The 23,676-nt window shown below is 29.8% G+C and overlaps 1 protein-coding gene across 2 annotated transcripts in view; it reads left to right on the top strand.

Moving 5' to 3' along the window:
* Positions 1-422: 422 nt before the first annotated feature.
* The window catches only part of LOC127710289 (protein flightless-1 homolog), a 40,565-nt gene continuing 17,311 nt past the window's right edge, over positions 423-23,676 (top strand). Inside the window, exons 1-18 of one of the 2 annotated variants that reach the window (XM_052216078.1) lie at positions 423-489; positions 8,049-8,159; positions 8,470-8,622; positions 9,904-9,989; positions 10,698-10,774; positions 11,534-11,618; positions 11,940-12,043; positions 12,917-13,033; positions 13,528-13,586; positions 14,384-14,541; positions 14,903-14,987; positions 15,546-15,699; positions 16,134-16,216; positions 17,004-17,071; positions 17,674-17,756; positions 18,276-18,326; positions 22,533-22,645; positions 23,385-23,529. In XM_052216078.1, the coding sequence (XP_052072038.1) occupies positions 427-489; positions 8,049-8,159; positions 8,470-8,622; positions 9,904-9,989; positions 10,698-10,774; positions 11,534-11,618; positions 11,940-12,043; positions 12,917-13,033; positions 13,528-13,586; positions 14,384-14,541; positions 14,903-14,987; positions 15,546-15,699; positions 16,134-16,216; positions 17,004-17,071; positions 17,674-17,756; positions 18,276-18,326; positions 22,533-22,645; positions 23,385-23,529 (1,795 nt within the window). In that variant the 5' untranslated portion in view covers positions 423-426. Of the gene's footprint in view, positions 490-8,048; positions 8,160-8,469; positions 8,623-9,903; positions 9,990-10,697; positions 10,775-11,533; positions 11,619-11,939; positions 12,044-12,916; positions 13,034-13,527; positions 13,587-14,383; positions 14,542-14,902; positions 14,988-15,545; positions 15,700-16,133; positions 16,217-17,003; positions 17,072-17,673; positions 17,757-18,275; positions 18,327-22,532; positions 22,646-23,384; positions 23,571-23,676 lie in introns of both variants that reach the window. The other variant, XM_052216077.1, reaches the window with a different exon arrangement.

The following is a 23,676-nucleotide window of genomic DNA, read 5'->3' as shown; positions in this document are numbered from 1 at the left end:
AACGGGTGCCACATGTGAATCAGTATCTGCTTACTCTTCCGGAGCTTTTGCGATCACCCCCGGTTTTTTGGTGGCGTTCGTGTTTCTCAGTCTTTAGTTTTCTATGTTTTGTTTTGTGTGCTGTTGTTTGTCTTTTGTTCTTTTTTTTCTTATTTGCCATGGCGTTGTCAGTTTATTTTCGAATGAATATAAGTTTGGTATCGTTCGACTCTCTTTTCTATGATCGTGTTTTTGGTCGAAATCTCAACACTAAACTAAGGCAATACATTCTAATCTTCACATTTATAACACCTTAGGGCTTAACCAAACTGCTTTATTTTCTGAGAAAAGTAAAACATTTTTCATGAAAAAAAAAAACAAAAAACAAAAAAAAAAAAACCGAAAATAAATGTCCGTTGTTGGTTTTTCTAAATTATTAGATTCAACATGGCGGCCACTGGAGTGCTACCGTTCGTTCGCGGTGTTGATTTTACTCGCAATGACTTCCAGGTAATGCTTTTATGAGCTTATTAAGACTAAAAAGGGTGATATTTAACAAACAAACTCAGTAAACACTTTAGAACAAATCTCTATATTAGAAAAACACTTTTTACGACCCCCACTGTGCCTATACAAATCCCTATGTTGGATTCGGTTTCAGATTTTTTTGTCTACTATCTTGTACATAACAATAATCATTTAAACATTATGACGCAAGCTTGTTACTTCTGTTTTACGTAACACACCTTAAAAACTCAACAAGAAATTATTTCATAAGTTTATTTGCAGGGTTCACTTGTGAATGAAACAGGAGTGTAAAGCTGCTTCGGTTTCTATGTGCTGAGTCTAGAAATCATCATTTCATTATTAAATTACAAAAAAGAAGAAATGGAATATTTATCTATGTCTTCGTATGTTCTGTTGACAATGATTTTTTTTCATAAAGTTCTGTGTCTGTGAACTCATTATGGTCATTGGCAAAAATGACTCATCTGAAAAAAACTTTTAGTGAGAACTTTTTATTTGAATAGTTCTGTTAAAATATTAAAACCAAAAGTGCAGAAATTTTATTTATAAATGAACAAATATGTGAAATGATGTCTGGCATGATATTTTCGCATTGTTGCAAACAAAGACCAAGACATGATCATTCTAAAAATACTGAATGTGATAATTTTTGGGCCTTATAACGGGAAGGTCTAAAAACAGGACAGATAAAACCAGGACAGTTATTTTTGATACGTTTTCATCTGTTACTTTTGTTTTACTCAACATATTGTTGAAATATAAACTGTATAATAAAGAACAGGGTATATACTTACGTTATTTGTAAAAAAAATTAAAATAAAAAATTAATAAGTTAAAAAAAATCTGCCAGGACAGTTAAATTTTAAGAAAAAAATGGCTGAAATTGCCGAGAAAAATTTACTTATAATTGAAATAATTTCTCCAAAACAACTGTCTGGCATAATATTTTTGTACGATTATAAAGTTAAGGGAATAATCATTCTAAAGATCTAAAATTTAATATAATTTTCGATTTTTAAAGCTAAAAAAATCTGCCAGGACAGTAGCCGATTACGTTAGAAATTTTGTTGAAATTACCTCAAAATCGTAATATAAAGTTAAATATCTTCTTCAAAATGAGTGTCTGGTAAGCAAATGTTGGTTCATTGGAAAGTTTAAAGTATAAGCTTTAAGAAAATATAAAAAAATATGGACACTTATTTCATTAACACAAAAAAAATCTGCCAGGACAGTAGCCTACTCCGTTAAATTTCTGTATAAATGGCGGAAATTCACAACACAATTTCTAACTATAAATAAAATATTTTCTTTATTTCGATTGTTTGACATACTATTTTGATACTATCATAAAGTAACAGACACAATTATAATATAAAACTAAAGAAATTGATCAATTTTCATTCTTAAAGTAGATAAAAATCTGCCAGGACAGTAACTTATTTGTCTTAACTTGTGAGGAAATTTTTTTCAAATCGAAATAGAAAGTTGAATAGAATATTATTATTTTTGTTATTCGTTGTAAAGTATGAACAATAAATTTTGTGAAAAGAAAAAAAAATATTCATTTGATAATAAAACCTCAAAAATCTGCCCAACAGTCGTCCTATAGCTAATTAAATAATTGGTTGGCACGTGCCAAACTTAAGACCTGTCATTGAATCTGTGTATTTGTGTATTCTGTTATGTCAACCGTAAACCGAGCGAGTGGTAATGAGTACCTATGAGAAGATATTTAGTTTTTTATGTTCTAATTATTTACTAGGAATACAATTGAAAACAAAACACATCGAAACACTAATTGATTGTATATTTAAAAGCAAGGAGACAATCGTAAGTATTCTGTCATATCCTGACATGAGTAAGGTCACTTCATTGCCACCAATAAAACCTAAAGCAGGTGATGTTTTTGTTATTGAGTCTATCAACACGGAGGACTGGAAGTGTGATCAGTACTTGTGGATTCGTGATGGAGGTAGAACAATTAAGGCCAATGATGTTGAAATAGGTAAAGTTTTTTACAAAGTAAGGTTTCCAGGTACTGAGATCAAATCTGGACGTGTAAGACCGAGGTTTTCATTAAAATTCAAAAAGGTAGGCTATTGGTTGACAAATAGACCTACATTAGTTTTGGTACATTACACTGGCGATGAGACGACATATACCCCTATGGCACATGGTAATAGCAAACATGATGGTGAGTTTAAAAGAACTATGCCATCCGTTATTGATAAGGTAAAGGACCATGTAGGTAGTGAGGGTGCCAAAAAAGTATATAGGACTATGGTATGTAATGAACAAGTCGATGGCAACATGCAAGGTGTAGCTAATCCTAGGAATAGAAAACAGGTAAAAAATGCACTTCAGAAGAGGCGAGGAGATCAGTTATTGAGTAGAGACGATTTATATAATTTTTTTCAACTATCTTCCCACCTAGATGGGTTCGTGAAACAGTTGACACTTTATCCAGATTTAGTGGCTGTTGTTAGTTTACCAGAAATCATCACTCAATTCTGGGAACAGTATATCTATATATATGTTCCTGCTCAATTTAACCAACTCTTAGATGTTAAATCTGATGAACAGCTTTATTTATCTTATGACACCACATTTAACCTAGGTGATTGTTACGTTTCGGCCATAGTATTCAAACATATTCTTTTCAAAGAAACACCTCTTATTCCTTTGGCTTTTGTTATTCATGATAGAAAATTTGGTAGTGTTTACGAGACTTTCTTTAACTTTTTGAAATGTGCTATTCCGAAAATTTCAAAAAAACGAATTCCCATTGTAGTGGACAGGGAACCTGGTATACGAAAAGCTATTAAAAATATTTTGCCTGATTGTCCTATACTTACATGCTGGAATCATTTACGAAACGATTTTAAGTACTGGTTGAATCAAAATAAAGTTTCTCCTGATAATATCAGGCTATATCATCATCAGTTAAAACAGATGCTACAATGTGACTCTGAGAACGAGTTCTTAGAGCTTTCTAAAGATCTGACATCTAAATGGACATCCGAAGTTGTGTCATATTTTGAAAAAGAGCTAAAAACTGATATTTTAGAGAGATCAGGAAAATGGGTTTTAGAAAAATTTGAAGGTTTATATGACCCATACTCTGGTATCACTAACAATCTGTCAGAAAGTTATAACGCTGTTTCAAAACAAGAAAACGATTGGAAAGAGTTACCAGTTGATATGCTTGCTTTAGGTTTTCATTTTCTACAAAATTTTGATTACTACGAGATTCTTAGAGGTTTAGCAGGTGTTGGAGACTATCATTTGAAAACAGAGTTTTCGAGGGCAAAAATTGACATACAAGATTTGTTCATACCTAAGAAACTCATAGCACCATCCGATATAATTTCGTACTTGAAAACAGAACACGTTAATAAACCACAGTTTTCGTCTCCGTCTTCTGTAATGACAGAAACAATAGAAGATCATTCCGATTCTAAAACTGAACATAGTAAACCCACCACTTCAAATGAAAAAGACAGTCCAATCATTAATACTATGTTTGACTTTCCTGCTTTTGTAAGTAGTCAACACGCTTTGGCAAAGTATATAGTTGACAACAACCTAATCACACTTGTTCCATCTCAAGGTGCTTTCATTGTTCAAGGTCGAAATGGTAAGTATTGTGTCACCTTATTCCCGAAGGAAAGTTGTCAGTGTCCATCTACTACTACATGCTTTCATATCCTTGCAGCAAAAATGAGCATTGGCCAAGAACCCATTGAAAAAAGAACAGTAGTAAATCTCAGACTTTTAACAAAAAACAATAGAAAGAGAGTTGACAAAAAATCAGGTAAAAAACAACCTAGACAGAACGATTACGATCCTGTTGTAGAACCAGCACCAGACTCGGCTTATTTAGTCAACACACCAAAAACACCGTCACAAGGACATTCAACACAAAAATCACTACAAAAATCCGCATTAAAAACAAAATCAAAAACACCACATTCTAAAAAGAAACTACACTTCAATTTGGAGACCGTTAACGAGGACGACAATGATTCATGTCATATCTCACCAGACGAAAAAAAAGATAACATAGTTACATTAGATGAGACACCACCAAGTAAAAAAATGAAACTTGAATTTCCAACTCCGCCGATTTCGATTGAAATTGAACAGGAAAAAAAACCATGGGTAGGTACACTTACACAAGTAGACAAAAAAATAATTTCAGATAGAAAGTGTTTAACTTCCGACATTGTTAATTATGCACAAAAAATTCTTTTAAAACAGTTTCCATTAATCCAGGGTTTCCAGAACACATGTTATGCTCCAGTTTTCTGTAATCAAAAAAAAAATGGCTTTCTGAGACAAGTTTTACACCTACACAGGGTCCGGCTGTACAAATTCATCATACAGGACATTCACACTGGGTTACTTCTTTAACCAAACAATCAAATGAAGTTTATATATTGGACAGCATGTACGACACACTTACAACATCTTCAGAAATACAACTTTCACAAATATATTCACATGGTAAAAAACGTCTGTTGGTCAAGATACCAGAAGTTCAGAAACAAACTAATTCCATAGATTGTGGGTTGTTTGCAATTGCAAATGCTGTAGAATTTTGTTTTACAAGTTTTTCAGGTGGAATACATGTAGAATTTGACACAGAAATTTTTAGAGAACATCTTGTGATTTGTTTAGAAAAAGGTGAATTTATTCCAAAGAAAAAAATTGGCATGAAAGGTAAACCGAAATATAAAACTAGTGTGGTGGAATGTAACTGTCAGTGTGGCAAATGTGATTCAGTAGAAGACATGTTAGGGTGTGAATGGCAGAAAGGAGTTAAAAAATGCAACATTTGGAAACACGTTTCGTGTACGGGGATAAAAGAAGGTGACACATTCCTGTGCTCTAAACACATTACTAATTAGTGAATAAACACCTATGAGGATTTGACACCAATCAGTGACTTTGAAGTTTTTATTACTGTCAAAACTTAATTTAATTTGTTAAGAGTTTGCTTCCGACATAAAGGAGATTTTACAGTTTTTAATTTTTGTGTTTTTTTTTTTTTATTGTATTGTATGATTATTTATATATATGCATGTATGTGTATGAAATGTTTTTGATTAATAAAATATAAGCCCATGCCCTTTCAATGATCTGTCTGCTACCTTAAATAAACTGAAAAGAGATCAAATTAATCAACATAACGAAATAAGTAAATATTTTTTTAATGAACACACCAATAATTATGTTTTCTAAATATGTTCACTTTCATGAATATATCACTGATAAAGCTTAAACTGCAAACTTTGAATAGAAAAAACAAAAAAATCTTTGAGAATTATTTTAAATTTAAAACAAATTTCTTCACTAGTTCCAATGTAACAAGGTACTGTCCTAGCATATTTGTTTTACTTTAAGAAATGATTAAAAAATAAATTTATAGATTTTTTGAATGATTTGGTCCTAATAATATCAAAAAAGTATGCCAGACAATGGTAATAAAATTAGAATGTAGGACAGAAAGTCACAGGACAAAAAGTCACGGACAAAAAGTCACGGACAAAAAGTCACAGGTCAAAAAGTCACACTTCAGTTTTGAGATTATTTTTCTTTAAACAAGAAAGCACTAATTTAAAAAAATAAATTTTTGTTTTTTCTTGAACCATTATATATGAAGCAACTTTGTAATTAAAATGTATTCAATAAATATCAATAATGATCAAATAGTTGTTATGAAAAAAAAATGTCAAAGTGGCTTGGTACTTAAATGGCTTCATTGTGCCAAGAAATATATCCTTTGCATAATCAAAATTTAATAAATTTTCATTTATCAAGGCTTATGAACAATTTCCTAAACTTAAAAATTAATAAATGTAATAAAAAGAAGTTATTTCAAGATCTTTCTCTTATATATTCAAACAATTGTCAACAAATTATTTGTGACTTTTTGTCCTATCAAATTTGTGACTTTAAATCCTGTGACTTTTTGTCCTGTGACTTTCTGTCCGTTTACCTAAAATTACTATTTCATTTATAATTAAAAAATTACGTTGATTTCCGCCATTTATTCAAACATTTAACATAGTTGGCTACTGTCCTGGCAGATTTTTTTTACGTTTACAAAATAAAAGTTCATAAAATTTTATATTTTCATAAAGCTGATAATACAAACTTTCCAATGAACACACATTTTCTTGCCAGACATGCATTTTGAACAAAATATTCAAATTTATCCATTGATTTAAAGCGAATTTCAACAAAATTTCTGACGCAAAAGGCTACTGTCCTGGCAGATTTTTTTTGTGTTAATGTAATAAAAGTCCATATTTTTTTATTTTTTCTTAAAGCTTATATTTCAAACTTTCCAATGAACCAAAATTTGCTTACCAGACATTCATTTTGAAGAAGATATTTAACTTTATATTTTGATTTTGAGCTGATTTCAACAAAATTTCTAACGTAATAGGCTACTGTCCTGGCAGATTTTTTTACCTTTAAAAATCGAAAATTATATTAATTTCTAGATTTTTAGAATGAGTATTCCCTAAACTTTATAATCGTACAAAAATATTATGCCAGACAGTTGTTTTGGAGAAATGATTTCAATTATAAGTAAATTTTTCTCGGCAATTTCAGCCATTTTTTTCTTAAAATTTAACTGTCCTGGCAGATTTTTTTTAACTTATTAATTTTTTATTTTAATTTTTTTTACAAATAATGTAAGTATATACCCTGTTCTTTATTATACAGTTTAAATTTTAACAATATGTTTGTTAAAACAAAAGTTACAGATGAAAACGTATCGAAAATAACTGTCCTGGTTTTATCTGTCCTGTTAATAGACCTTCCCCCTTATAACATGTATATTACAAAATTCAGCTAGGTCAAAAGTTATACAGACTTTTTATTTGAAATTTTACTTAAAACATTGTAAATCTGGAATATAGTAACAGAGTATTTCAATTGTTAAGTGTTGCAATGATTATATAATATGATGCCATTGATGGATTACTTTTGGTAATAGGATGATGACAACAAAATTGGGTGTGTTGTCAGTTGATAAACATATAAATGTATGCTTTATTTGGCTTATTAATTTAAAAGTTCATGTTATTATTTGCTAAGATATATAATATAATTCAGTTGAAATATGGTACATGTACCAGCTTTAAGAAAAATATGCTTAAATTTGGAAATTGCAACCAAATTCCAAATGGAATTAAGAGAATATTATGAAAACTGAAACTGTTCTAAGTTTAAGATATACAAATGATTGCTCTACATTGAAGGCTGTATGGTGACTCTAGATGTCTAATTTTGGGGGATTTTAAGCAAACAACAATCATTTTAATATTTTAACTTGTGGTGATGGGTTGCTGTCTCATTCACATTAACCATGTACATGTACCTTACATCATCTTTTAGTCACACTTTTAAAATTAGATATTCAATTTGTCATTAATAATACATTGTTTGAGAATAGTTGAAGTGATGCATGTTCTTATACAAAATATATGATAGCTTGAACTTATAAGAATTTGTTCTTTTTTAAGGATGACAAGTTTCCAGTAGAGATTGCTGATATGTCAGGATTAAGATGGCTGAGACTTAACAAAACAAATTTGGATAAAATGCCAGAGGAAATTTACAAACTGAAAAAACTGGTAATTTAACTGAAATTGTCTTTTTAAATATCACATTAGTCTTCATTTTTTCTATAGAAGATTACTATTTCTGTACACATAATGTTCATGTATTTAGGTTTGAAGTCTGGAGTTTTGCAAATACATACAATTTTTATATCAATTTCTGAATAACTTGTTGACTTGTGTAACAGATTACTGTTATAGACATAAATGGCATGTAAACTTTTTATGTCTTCAGTTTACATTTATGTGTATAATCTTTTTTTTTATGTGATGAATAGTCAGTATGTTAATTATATTTAAATCTTCATTATTTTCTTTTCTTTAGGAACATTTTTCGTGCATAAAAAACAACATAAAAGATCTTGGACAAGACATGGCAAAATTAACTGCTTTACGGACAGTTAATTGTCGACACAATAAAATTACTGATGATGGCATACCTGGTAAAATATTTGATCTTGAAGATTTGCAAGTTGTGGTAAGTTTTAAAAAAGGCAGTAGTTCAATGCTGAGTTGAACTGATTTGTTTGATGACTATAAGTAATAAAACTATAACAAAGTTTTAAGTTAGTTGCAATTATCACAGCAATAAATTATCATAGTTTTATGATACAACTGTTAACACTCTTATACCGGTAAATTTCTATAAGGTATTATACATACATTTGTATACAAGTATTACATAGATGAGTAAAACAAAGACTATTCCAATAGCATGAAGAAAACACATTCTTGATGACCATGTCCTGCAAAAAATGGTTCTACAATCTGTCATTACCTGTATTTTGGCATTGCACAAGGTCATGTTTTTATCTGACTGCTAGTGGCGTCTTTATAATAAATCCATTGGATGTTGAATGTGCACTGATTGATATTTTAGTCTTAGATACATGATTTTTTTATTAGTTGTTATTGGCTTTGAAGTAGCTGTCAGTAACTGCGAGTACTCTCAGATCTGCACTTACCCCCGGTAGTGTCTTTTTTGTTGTGGGGATGTATAAATACCCTGCCATGTCCAGTCTGTGTTTTCCTTAGATGTTTTCTGCTTTGTATTGATCTGATGAGTTAAGTCCTTTTCAACTGATTTTTATAGTTTGTTCATATGTTGTGCTGTTACACCACTGTCCCAGGTAAGGGGAGGGTTGGGCGCACACAAACATGTTTTACCCCGCCACATTCTGTATGTGCCTGTCCCAAGTTGGGTATTTTTGTTTAATAAGAAATTTATAATTATAATCTGATAATGCAATGATATTTCTTGGTACATTATAGAATTCATCTAATGTTTTACCATATTTAACATTAATGGTTAAAGTGACTTAATCATTAAAAGGATACATTTAAAAAAAGATATATTTTTAACTAGTTAAACAGTACCTCAAACCTCCTTTTAATCATACTTGAACATTTTTGTCGTCTTTTTTTTTTTTATTGTAAGCTTTGCATTTCAGTAGAGTTTGTAGCCAGTTCTTTTTAGGCATGTCATTTATGTCTCAGAGACAAGTCATCTAGTTTCAAAAGTATTGATCATGAGGATCAAACAAAATGTGATTTACATGCAGAAACTCTCCTAGCAAAAAAAAAATAAAAATTTTGCTGATGGTTTTTCATATAAAAATTAAAATCTCAGGCAACATTGTTTTTTGGTACATATTATTGTAAGTAATTTACAGTTTGACCATTTATTTATTAGAAAATGTTTCATTTTTTTAGTTATAGACATAGTTGTTAAGAATTAATGTTACATTTTTCTTCACAGGATTTGAGTCACAATCAGTTGGAAGATGTTCCACCACAATTAGAAAATGCCAAGAATTGTATTGTGTTGAATTTGGCTCACAATAAGTAAGTATTGATGTGAAATATAATCAATTTACATGATAATGTAGTGTTTATTTTATACTTAATTTACTGGAGCTAGATTTCTATCCAGGAATCTTCTATAATAAACCATGTGATCACTCATGTACAAAGTAACATGAGCAGATTTTCTTTACCAAATTTGAAAATCATACAGAACTAGTTTATTATGATAAAATTATCTGAATAAACTTTCAACTTCAGATTTTACTAGTGCATCTAGTAAGATTTGACATTTCTAACTGGAGATACCTTAATATTTAAATTTTTTTGGTCAAGGACTTTCAATATTTGAAATTTAATTTTTGAGAGCAACAAAGAATTTAATTGTCAATGGAGAATGCAATCTAATAGGGCTTAAACAAATATACAAATATCACATGATTATGCATGTTGTCTCAATAATGTCCTCATATCTTGTTAAGTTCCTTTTAAATATTAAGAAGGTTTACACTTATTTAAACCTTGAATGTGTTCATAGTCATTAAGAAAGGGGCATTTTGTTGCGAGAGTTGTTTTTTCTTCTTCATTGATCTAAGGGGATTGGCAAAATATGCCTGCTCATTGAGAGTCTTTCATTTTAAATTTGAGTCAATATGGGTTGTGGAGTTTTTTTTATTACAAGCTGTATTTCTTCAAAGCTTTTGCATGAATATGTTTAGTACTGATGGATTATTATTGTTTTTTTTTCAGTATTTCCATGATTCCTAATCAGCTGTTTATCAACCTAACTGATTTAATATTTGTGGATCTAAGTGATAATGATCTAGGTAAGGTTTCTTGATTATTCTCAATAATTTCCCATGTTATCTAAAATTAAAAATAGACTTGTTTGATAGAAAATAAGGTTCTTTGTGAAAATAATAGTTAGTTTTTGTCTGATCATTCGATCTCGGGTTAATAAGTGTCTGATTACACATGTGCAACAATTAAAATGTTTACTTTGCAATTTCCTTCAATTGAGACAATTTGTAAGCATAGATGAATCAGCTTATTTCTGTAAACAAATATTTGATTCAAATTTTATGAATGTTGTCAGTAATGAAAGATGAACAAGTAAGTGAAAATGAACACCTTATTTTGCAATGTCCCTCAAATCATAAAAAAACAGCATATGATTATTTTCTAGAATCTTTGTTGCTGATGGCTTCAAATTCTCTCCTCGATTTTTTTTTCTGAAAACTTATATCCACGAATTTAAGAACCCACGAACATGTAACTTTTGTTCAAACCACGAAAATTGATACCCACAAATAAAAGTTCTTTCACAGTATCTTTGATCGTCCTTCCATCCGACTGTCCCAAAAGTATTTTCACATATTATAAGCAAGCTTGAGCAGCGGCATTCGTGTCCTCAGACACATTCTTCATTTAATAAGAAGTACAAATGTATATTTTAACAAGCACTTTCATGTAGTTTGCACAATTTGAACTGCAATGATGAATAGTCTCAATGCTTGCACTGCAGTTATCTTCTCTCATTTAGTCATTTGTTTGTCAAGTTCTATAGCTAAAACATTTTATTTCAGAAACACTTCCACCCCAGATGAGAAGACTTACAAACTTACAAACATTAATACTGAACAATAATCCACTGATACATGCACAGCTAAGGTATGATTTAGTCCTTCCTTTATTGATTCCTTAGAAAATATTCAGACATGTGACATATTATTTTGATTAACAATTGCCATGTTACATTTTGAAAAATAATAAATTTTGACCTTTAGCTGATTTATGGATGACCTTGTAATGTTTAAGGCATGTTTAACATTCGACAAAGGGATGACTCAGTTCCAGAACAGTATGAAATGGGAAACTGAGTGGTTATGATTGTCATTAATAATTATACAATGTATATAATGAGCCGACTTTAAATTGATTCCTTACATGTAATTTTAAAATGAAATTAATTTGTCTTTGAAACTTTTACAGACAGCTTCCAGCTTTGACATCATTAGAAACATTGCAGATGAGAAATACACAGAGAACACTTAACAACTTTCCATTAGGTGTAGACACATTAACTAACTTACAAGGTATTTATAGCAAGTTTGATATATATATAATTAATTTGATACTACATATAATTATGCTAGTCTAAACATGGAAAAGTAACTATATTCGAGCTGATGAAGTCACTATCAAAAAATAAAATTCCATTATTCTTTTTTGTCTTAACTGTATGTTTTTTTGGTTGAGAATATGAAGTAAAATGAAATAGTTAGTAAAACTACTTTTATGCATACAAAATGTTGGGATAATTGTTCGTTTGTATGAATGAAGTCACATGCATTTCATTGATAAAGTGACGTGGATGCACTTGTGCATGTGACGTCATTGCCTAATATTTTTGAGTATCAAGTCCTGTCCTTTTTTTAAATTATATGCCAAATTATGGTTTTTACCCAGGTTTCGCAGTTGACTGAACCATCAAAATGTGATAATGTGAGTTGGGCATTGTTTCTTATGGACACATATTCATGTTTACCAAATATTTTCAACGGAAGTCTGAATATTTTTGTGATTTTCATCATTTCCAAAGTTTTTGTTAAAAAAAATTAAACCCTATGTACAAATTGATTTATAAAATCATTACAATTGGGCTTCTAAAACATAATTTATTTAGGGGTAATATGATGTGTATTTAATGTCAAACATGCTTCCCCTCAAGAGAAACATTACAAATATGTATTTCCTACTAATGGTATTTAAATTTTACATTAATTGTGATGTAAATGTACTATTATACATGGTAAAAATGCTTCAACTTATGAAATAATGTTGCAAAAACATAAAGTAGGTAAATTCTGCAGTACAGAGACAAGTCATAAAAGACTGACTGAAGGGGAAAAACAGTTTTTAAAAAATTAATAAAATATTGATTCAATATTTTGGTTGATATTTTGTAGATATAGATTTGTCTGGCAATGATTTGCCAAGAGTACCAGAGACTTTGTACAAACTGTCACCATTGAAACGACTTAATTTGTCCAACAATCAGATCACAGAGCTTTCTCTTGTTATAGGTAAATATATTGATGAATTCTTTAAGGATAATGTACAAGTGAAGTTTTAGGTCTAGATTTTATTTGCAAGCTCCTTCAGTGAATATTTGAAAATAGAGATGAATAATTGCATAAAGACATCATATGTTATTACTATATTAGGGATTTTCACAGAGAATATTAGCACATATCCACTGTGAAGCCTAAATAACAATTAAATTATACTGGACTGTCCTGTTTTCAACCTTAATTATTGTTCTGAACTTCGTTTTTGTTCACAGGGTTTATAGGCTTATGTTGTCAAGGTAACCAATAAAATTGCTTGATTAGTGTGGATGTTTCATTCCAGTATATATTTTAAAGGAAAAACCACTTGTAAGTGGTAATATATTTTGTTATTTAATGAAAATACTTATTTATTTCCACATGAAAAAAAATAACTTATGTGAGATAGAATTTAATATTTGATAGTGTATATTAGTAATAAATACTATGCACTTTTTTCTTATATTTAGATACTTGGGTGAATTTAGAAACACTGAATTTATCAAGAAATAAGATAACAGCATTACCGGTAAGTTGATTTATCAGTTTAAATAGATGTTACTAATTGAGTCTTAGGTATTGTCTTAAGATAAGCATTTGTGTATAAAAATTGGTACAATCTGATTGTAAAGTTAAATATCTGGATATTCCAACTTCCTCTACCAATAAAAAATGACCGCCACGATATAAGCTATAGTGCTGAATGTGGTGTTAAACACCAACAATCAATCTTTAAATTTAGGTGCTCTATTTGGCAGAAATAAAAACAATACAAAAGATTGTTTATAAGTAATGATTGTATTTGTCTTGCTGAAACTTCATTGTAAAAAAATCTGGCATTCTCTTGTGACAGGAATACTAAGAATATGACTAATAATATACAATATATTAAAGATATGAATTTGTAAGAATTTACTTCTGATTCATTACTGAAAAATGCATGTTAGTGTTTTAAGTTTTGATGTTGTTAGATTAATACCTTATTACAGTTCAAAATATGAATGAAATATATGTCAAAGTAATATTTGACTAAATTAGAGTCGCTGTCTATTTGTAAAGGACAGTTTCTATACCGAAAACTCATTTACCCAAAATTGTAAAAAAAAATAATATTTATAAATATGAAAGTCTTATACAGTATATTCATTTTGATTATTTCATGTAACTAATCCAGGCCTGGTATATTTATGTTTGCATTGAGAACATTACTTATATATTTATAATTGCATTTAGAACTTTATTTTTGAGCTATTAATGATTTATTAATTTGTTACTCATGAATAAATGTATTAAGGTTTGACAAAGTTTACATGTTTATATTTTTAGTCTTCTTTACACAAACTGGTAGCATTAAAGAAGTTGTATATAAACAGTAACCAGTTAGATTTTGATGGTATTCCTGCTAATATTGGTAAACTACACAATCTAGAGGTGTTCAGTGCTGCTAATAATAATCTCGAGATGATACCTGAGGGTTTGTGCAGGTAAATATATGTAAACACATTTAAAGGAATTTTAGACAGAAACATATACTTCACATTACTTTATGGTTTTTAGTTTTTTTAAAGGACTGAACCAAATATGATATTCAGATTCAAAACATATATGCATTTGTAGACAATAATGAATATGATTATTGTGGATTCATTTATTTTTCTGGATTGAGTAATTTACAATAGCTGATATTTGATTTCGTGGTCTGCATACAAACCTAAAGAAAATTTGTACTTTGTTGGACATTTAAATTCATGGTTTTCCATGAAATCAGAGAAAATTAGTATCCCACGAATAATAATGAATCCACAGTACTTAGAAAGTATATCTAAAACAAGAAATATTTTTCAGGTGTGGAAAATTGAAAAGATTATTATTGAATGGTAATCGCTTGGTGACACTGCCAGATATTCTTCATTTATTACCAGAATTAGAAGTAAGTTTTAATATACATTTCTAAAACATGTTAAAAGTATTCTAGGTTATTCCACTTTTTTTGGAGTGACAGTTTTAGTGATTTTGTTTCCCATGGTTTCATTCAAAACAGACTTGATAACAAACTTTTTTCAAAGTTGCAAATGAAATACAGGCTAAGTTTTGTTTATATTGATTTGGCTGTTATTGCTTGAGTTCTTATTAAAAGTAATTTGAAAGGTTTTTAGATTGTTTTAAAAGTACTGCTTGGTCTAATCTTTTGTCAAGTATTCTTTTATAATATCTTTTGAAATTTTATGTGATGACATGGACCTTAGAATACAATTTAATTTTGGTTAAAGCAGTTTGACATTAACTGTTCAATAGTTATTCTCCTGTTTAACTTGAATTTTGCTGCTTTTGTGATAATCTTAACTGGTATGGTCACTGTGGGCTGTTGTATGACTGGTCATTAGATCAACTATAACTAGTTAATAATAATTAGACAATATAAGCTTGTTAGATTCTTTTTGTGATGAAAATATCCATTTCACTAAGAATCTGTTTTCTGTTATTGTAGACCTTAGATGTTAGAGAAAATCAAGGGTTGGTTATGCCACCCAAGCCAGCTGATATGAAGAAAGGAAATGAATACTACAATATTGACTTCTCATTGAATACACAGCTGAGATTAGCAGGTGCCCCTGCCCCACCAACAGCAGACCAGTCTCCTCGTAAGAAAATATTTATTAACTATATTCTATACTACTTATCCACCAGTCTCTAGGTTAATAAATACATAAGTTAGATTAGCAGTTGACCTTGCTCTTCTATCAACACAAGTCTTCATAATTACTGTAACACAACTTATAATATGAAAAGTATAACCTTTGTATACAATAACACATTCTATAAAAACAATGAACAGACAGGCAATATGCTGGCTTATTGACCACAGTTTCTCAACTATATCACTGTCAACTTTACTGATATATTAATTTGAACATGTCATATTCCCTCCTACACTCTGATAATTGATGAGGGATAACTAGTGTAAAAATTTCACTTGTTAGAGAAGACACAAGACATTGATGCATGTAAATTCTGTTTACCAAGCAATTACATATCTGAAAATAAGGAAGATAATATAAAGATTCATATTATTTAGCTCAAAAAGGAGATGCAGTTGCAAGAAAATTGAGACTTAGAAAAAGAAGAGATGGAGAGAAAGAAAGTGAAAAAGTGTTAAAGGTATTTATTTTGATGTCAAGCCTTATACCTATTGTATGTAGAGTCATAAGTTTCTAGTGATTCCTATTTATATGTTTTTTATGATGTTGTTTTAAACATACTTGATATAATGGTACATCATTGGAACTGTAAATCATAAATATGTTGAATGCTTTGTTCAGATTTTTCTCTGACCACGTAATCCATGAGTTCAAGTAAATAAACCTACAAATGATATAAAAATGAACAATCTGTAGTATGAAATGAAATGTCTTCCTGGGAAGTTTTCATTATGGTTTAAACTTTGAAAAACCCTGATATAACCATAACATAGCCTGATAAGGTCACAGTTCATCTCACATACTTTTTTGATTTGCTTTTTAAAATTTTATTGCTAAACAGCTGAACCTCAATCAAGTAAAAGAGTTCTATAAAGTTTGAAAATTTTGAAATGTTTTATTTTAATACAAAAAAGGTGATAGGACAAGTATTGCATGAATAAGAATTTCATTGGATTATTTATATGTAGACTTTACGAAATCAAAGTTGCATTCCTGTATGGATCTACAATTGCATGTCTGATACTTTATTTTACATGATTGTTCCTTATAGATTGGAAAATAAGTAGATCTATTGCTCACAGTTACTGATTGAGAACTTAAAAACCTGCAGGTGAAATATTTTAATTTTCTTTTTTCAATATAAATATTTAGTCCAATTTGATATTTAACCCAGAATTTGGTAGAAAATGAGGTCTACAAAATTACAGGAAGCTATTTATGTTTAATCATGACAATATTTTGTATAGGGTATGAGAGATGTAGCCAAGGATAAGGCAGAGGGAAGTATAGATTTAGAAGATGACAATCCACTCCGGTACGTACACACCATAAATATTGATTACTTACATATATATATAAAATACCTGAGTCTGATAAAATTGATAACTGTACAAAATTTAGATATGTAGGCTAAACACTTGTGTCATAATTTATAACATATTCAGTTCAGGTAAGTTTTAACAATTAAAATTTGTCAAAAGCATAGTTGACAATATAAATGCGAATTATTTATTTTATGTAAGGCACTTGTGCTTTCTTAGCAATGTAAGTCTTTTTTGTTTATTTATATTCGTATCTTAAAATAATTTCAATTCATTAAAAATTAAAAAAAAATATTTCTGAATGTGATCTACAAAAGACAAAACAATCTTCAGCTTTGATTTTATGACATTTATTTCAATTTAAAATAAAATTACTGATCTTTTTTACCCCATTTCAGAGAGAGGTTTTCTTTTAAATGAGGAGCTGTTAAAGGCATGTTTTATTTTACATCATACATTCCTGATAAAGTGACAGAAATTTTATCTTGTATGCTTGTATGATTGATAGATCATTATTTGTTTAAGTCTCTGTTTTTTGTTGTAAGTTTTATTGTTATTCATTTACATATCTTTAATTTATTTTTTTGTACATCAGGCCAAAGAAATGGAATGAGAATTTAGAGAGACCACATTTAGATTACAGTGAGATATATGATGAAGATGTCGGTCAAATACCAGGTATACTAGTATTTATAAAATCCATGTTATTTTTTTTTTCATTTTTTGTAACTAAAGCTGTAAAGCTGATCTTTTCTTTATATCCTGATTATTCATTTTTCATGTTTTGGTCCATTTCCTTGAAACAATCTATTTTTGTTTTTCTTGGAAACACATATCTTTTTATGTTTTGGTCCAGTTATCTAAAACACAGTGGTAATCATATTTCACAGCAACAATCCTTTTATAAAAGCATCCCATTTATGAATATTAGGGTCACCATTATCTCCATTTTTAATCTGAGTCACTTAGCATATGTCAATTTTTTAGATATCAGATGTGCTAAATTTTTGTCATGCAGGTCTTCAAAATTTTTTTATTTTTTTTTTATTTTGAATGCTAAAGACTATATTTTCATGCAGATATGTGCCAATGTGAAAGTTTCAGTCTTGTAATCATTTAGTTCAAAGCTTAAAATATTAGGTATGAAGTTTTTTTTAATTGTAAAACTAATATATATGTTAATATTTGTATTTTCAGGGATTCAGTGTTGGGAGATAGAAAACTTTCTACCAAACCCAGTAGAAGAAGGTATTGTATTATATATACTATAATTGATTATTTAATATCTTGCTTTAAATCTCAAATTTTCATTGAAATGTAAATAAACCTTAGTCTTAATTTGGGTAACTTTGTTAGGTTTACAATAAAATGTTAACAATTTTGTAAATTATAGGATGAATTAGTCATAAGAACAGAGAAAGTTACTTCCCTGTAAATCTTAGGAATTGTGTACATCCACCTCATGTCTCTTTTCCTGAGGTGAATTGTGGTCTTAAATTTGTTGTTTTCCCCATCATTTAAAGATTTAGGTTTCAATCTATGCATGATCAGGTCAAGATTCTTAGGAGTATTCCACAGATCAGAAGCTACCAACCATGTGATCATGGATAATAACCGAAAGATACTACAGATAATTACTAGTCCTTGTACTACATAGAAAACCAGTGCTAACTACATTAAAAAAAAAAACGTGATTAATAATGTCCCCAAAAAGTAAGCAAGGCAAATGCTAAGTTCAGTTTTGCTGGCAATTAGTGTATTTTTCAGGGGATTCATTATTCCATTAGTCCTTGCTATGCCTGATGGCACATAGGGCAAGGACAAGTTTTCAAGGGATAGAACTCATGAATGATTTTTTTATGCCCCAGCCGCAGCAGAGGGGGCATTAAGTGTTACGTCCCAAAATTGGTTTCTGTTCTCTAACTTGAGTTTGCCTCAAACAAATGTTTTGAAACATACACAAGGCTTATTGCCACAAAACACAGGTCAAGTTCGAATTTGGAAGGAGTCACTTTTACTGTTCTTAAGTTATGGCCCTTTACAAATGGAAAAATTGCTGAATTTTTCGTTTCCGTTCTCTTTCTTAAGTTTGCCTCAGCCAAATGTTATGAAACTTATACACAATGCTTATATCCACAAAACTCAGATCAAATACGATTTTGTGTGGCATCACTTTTACCATTCTTGAGTTATGTCCCTTTATAATGTTATTTGCAAGCGGGAGCATCATCACCATTTTTTTCAAAATGAAATGTTATGAAAATAAATGAACTTAAAGAATTAAGGATAAATGCTGAATGTGAAGACTAGTAATAGTGTTTTTGATGGATAAACGGATTTGGATGATTAACAGTAAAATGTATTAACTTAACTCAAGTTGTAGCCAGAAAAGGCCACTTTATAAACTTCAGTCCACACTAAGTATACACTTTATTAGGTCTTTCCACTTTTCTTGGGGTATGAAGTTATTTTGAAAGATGTCGCTTAGATATTTTGGATATTATATCGAACAGCAAACAGTTATTGCACTTTTAAAACTCATCTTGTTAAGCCTTAGACTTTTATATTGTAAGAGTTATCTCCCCAAACACTGTTTTTCTTGTGAGTGTATCTCCTCCGTAACCAAAAAAGATAATGACAAAATTATTTTTCATATTTATTGGTTACATCTTCAGAAATTTTCTGCTGATTTGGATCGAAGCGATTTGGTGAAATCTTATAGGAGGTCAAGGTCATGTTCTCAATTTTGACTTTTGCTTGTTTTTGTATTTTCTCTGACACTTTTAAAGTTATATATAAAAGAACTAGTGCAAAATGTTTGCTTCATAGTGATGAAGATATGATATGTTTGGTCTAAAACATGGCATCTTTTAGGAGTTATTACCCCTGAAATGTTTTATTTTAAGGTAAATTGATTGTTACTTCAGATTGGTACATAATAAAGCCATAATGTCTTTTGCAAAATGTTGGGTGACATATGACCTTGAAAAATGTCAACCGGAAGTGACCTTGAGTAAACCGGAAATAGTCATTCTTGCACTTATTTCATGGAAAAGTACCTAGAATCCATATATTTTTTAAATGGGCATACATAAACCTATCATTTGAGACTGGAAGTGACATTCTATAACCGGAAGTAGCAAATGAACTCCCTTATTACAGGCATAAGTATAAATAAACTATATATTTTTGGAATCAGTGTGAATAAAGCTATCATATGAGACCAGAAGTGACATTTTCTAAACCGGAAGTAGCCAATTTTCTCCCTTTTTACAGGCAAAAGTATATATAAACCATATATTTTTAGAATCAGTATAAATACAGCTATCATATGAGACTGGAAGTGACATTTTCTTAATCAGAAGTTGGCAATTAACTCCCTTATTTCAGGCAAAAGTATATAGAAACCATATATTTATTGAATCAGTATGAAGAAACCTATGATTGGACACCAAAAGCAACTTTGAGTAAACCGGAAGTAGCTTCTTATTAACATTTTAGAAAATTGATGTGGAAAGACCTTCAATTGTTCTCTGAACAATTGGTTTTTAATTCATATTTAGTTTTGATATAGGGATCTTCAATTTATAGTATGGTTAAACCTTCTACCAAAGTCCAAATGAATATTATGTAGCCCATTTAAAAACCACAAAGCATTTACCAAAATATCTTATAAGCATATTTATTGTGCATGGTTTAACTATAAGCTCGGAAAAGTAGAATATTCTATGAGTGAAAAAAGAAAGGGATACAATTTGTTTGATTGGAATACACCAGGTTTTTTAAAGGAAAATTTAGTTTTTTAGGTTGTTAATTTTTTTATAGGAAAAGGAAACCCATGTTGATTTATGTAGATTAATTTTCAGTTTTTACAAGAAGGAAGTGTAAGTCTAATTGTAATGTTTTGCATTAATGTACTTGTCTTCTCTTAGAGGACTTGTATTGTAAGAGTTTGACAGAATGGCTAAATGCCTTATATATCATTAACACATACAGTTTTTGCAGGGAAAAGCTGACATTGTAAAGTTTTGTGGGTCAGCTACTTATACATGTAATTTTTTTTAAAGAATGCTGTATTTGACATGTAATTTTACCCTTTTTAATGCTTATAAATGGATAAGATAATATATCCTAAAAATACTTACTGAAGTAGTTTATAATTACTCCGTATGAGCTGCTTGTAAAGGGGTAGGGGTAGGAGGGGAATATAAATTCCAAATCCTAAATTCCTGTGAAAATAATGTGTCCATTCCCTTATCAGGATACAATTAAATCCCAAAAATCCTGAATTCTTGAAAAAAGTATTCCCCTCTCAGTTAAAATTTTAGTACTGTAATTTTTGTTTTTTCTTTGCAAGGTGTTAAATGTACAAATTTATTTGCAATAGTCTTTATTTTCTAAAAAGCTATATACATTAATGAATCCTTAAAATTTCAATAGTTTATTTTCAAATATCATTTCCCCATAATTATGTCAACAATGAAGTTGTTTGAAATAAGTCCTGATAAAAAAAACTTTACATAATCATCATGGTGTAACACTTTGTCGGCTTTAAGAGCATGTTCTGTCAACATTTTTGTGAATTTTCAGGATCATTCTTCATGTATGATGCATGGCTTCTTCAAAGTCAACAAAACAAACAAAAAAATTAAAATTTAAAAATAAGTCTTGATTCCTTCAACCTGCCTTAAAAAACGCTTTTTCATAATTCAGTATTATTTTGGCAAATTTGACATTTGATCAAGAACATTCACCTCTTACTTCATGCATTAGTGGCTTTAAAAAAAAAGGCTTAAGGTAAATTTTTTACAAACCAATATGATACAACAGTGATTTAACATTATGTCTCTTTCAGACTTAGGTCCATAGTAATAACAAACATGAATGAAAAACTGTGATAGAGGATTGAAAGGGTCCATTTACATTTTCACCTTTTCCATTTTAGTCCTCAGAGGTTTAATAAAAAAAATCTTGAAATATTGAATAGTTACTTAAGTTTGCCATGGCCTAATTTCTTCAAATTTTTCTTGATCATTAGGATGGTGGTTTTAGTGTGTGTATTCATAAACAAAAATTACCCCTGTTGTTGCTTATTTCCTGGACTACAATTTGTAAAAATAAATCTGAAAACTTTGCATGAATGTTAATTTTTTATTGATTGCCTGGGTTTAGCTTATGTATTACGCATGGTACACTGTTTTCTTAATAAATTCTTTTAATATAGGGTTTGTCATTAAGGTATTATTTGAATTACATCATGTAACATATAGGAATGCATCAGTTTTCTTACAAATTAATCAGTTTTAAATTTTGAATATTTGTCAATAAATGTAGTTGTAATAATTGTTTTCACCTTATTTGATATATACTTATCCTTTAGTAAATAAAACACATTTTCTGAATTCATAACTATTATAAATTGAAAAAAAATATAAAAAATGCTTTACTTTTCAGCATTGATGGGAAAGTTTTATGAGAGAGATTGTTATATAGTATTGAAGACATTTATAAATGATTCTAATGGTCTGGATTGGCAGATCTGGTATTGGATAGGCAAAACAACAACGGTAGGTTTAACACATTACAGTTTAACGTGTTCGACCTAAAGCCATCCAGGGCTGCATATCTTGTTTGGATGAGCCAGGTGCTTGGTTTACACAAGTTAAACATTAAAGAGTATTCACTGTATGTGATGATGCAGCAGTCCACTTCACATGTTTCTGGTTAATATAAGATAAGAAGATGTGGTATGATTGCCAGTGAGACACTCTCCACCAGAGAGACCAAATGACATAGAAGTAATGCAGGATTCACTTCAGACAGGTTTCATAGTATATAAAAATAAGATGTGGTATGATTGCCAGTGAGACAACTATCCACCACAGTTCAAATGAAGTGGATGTAAGCAAGTACATGTATAGGCAACAGTACAGTTTATACAGATACAGTAGAATCTCTCTATGTGGAACTCTGTTTTGTTGAAAACTTGGAAAAGTTGAAGTATTTTGTCAGTCTAGGTAAAATACCTGTTTGTTCATTGCATTTGAACTGTGATAAGTTTAACTTAATTGATTAAAAATCTGAGTTAACTGAAGTAAATTTGAAAGCCCTCTTGCAGAAACTTAAATATAAATTAAGCCTTATGTGTTGAAGTTCATAGTATAAGAAATCTTAAAAGGAAAAGAAAACATATTAGCAAATATGCAATGTTTATTTTCATAATGATCATCTTTTTCCTTCCTTATAAATATTGTGATCCTGATACTATGTACATTATACAATAAAATTAATATTATACCATTTTAGCTTGATAAGAAGGCTTGTTCAGCGATACATGCAGTAAACCTTCGTAATTTACTGGGAGCAGAATGTAGGACAATTAGAGAAGAAATGGAGGATGAATCTGAAGAGTTTATGGACTTGTTTGAGAATGGTGTGCATTACATAGAAGGTGGTAGGACTACCAGTGGTTTCTTTAGTGTAGACACTGTCGTAAGTACATAGAAGGTGGTAGGACAACCAGTGGTTTCTTTAGTGTAGATACTGTTGTAAGTACATAGAAGGTGGTAGGACTACCAGTGGTTTCTTTAGTGTAGAT

This window comes from Mytilus californianus, unplaced genomic scaffold, assembly GCF_021869535.1.
Source record: "Mytilus californianus isolate M0D057914Y unplaced genomic scaffold, xbMytCali1.0.p SCAF_7, whole genome shotgun sequence".
NCBI lineage: Eukaryota > Metazoa > Mollusca > Bivalvia > Mytilida > Mytilidae > Mytilus > Mytilus californianus.
Note: the sequence above shows the minus strand (reverse complement) of the source record. Positions and strands in the feature narration are given on the sequence as shown.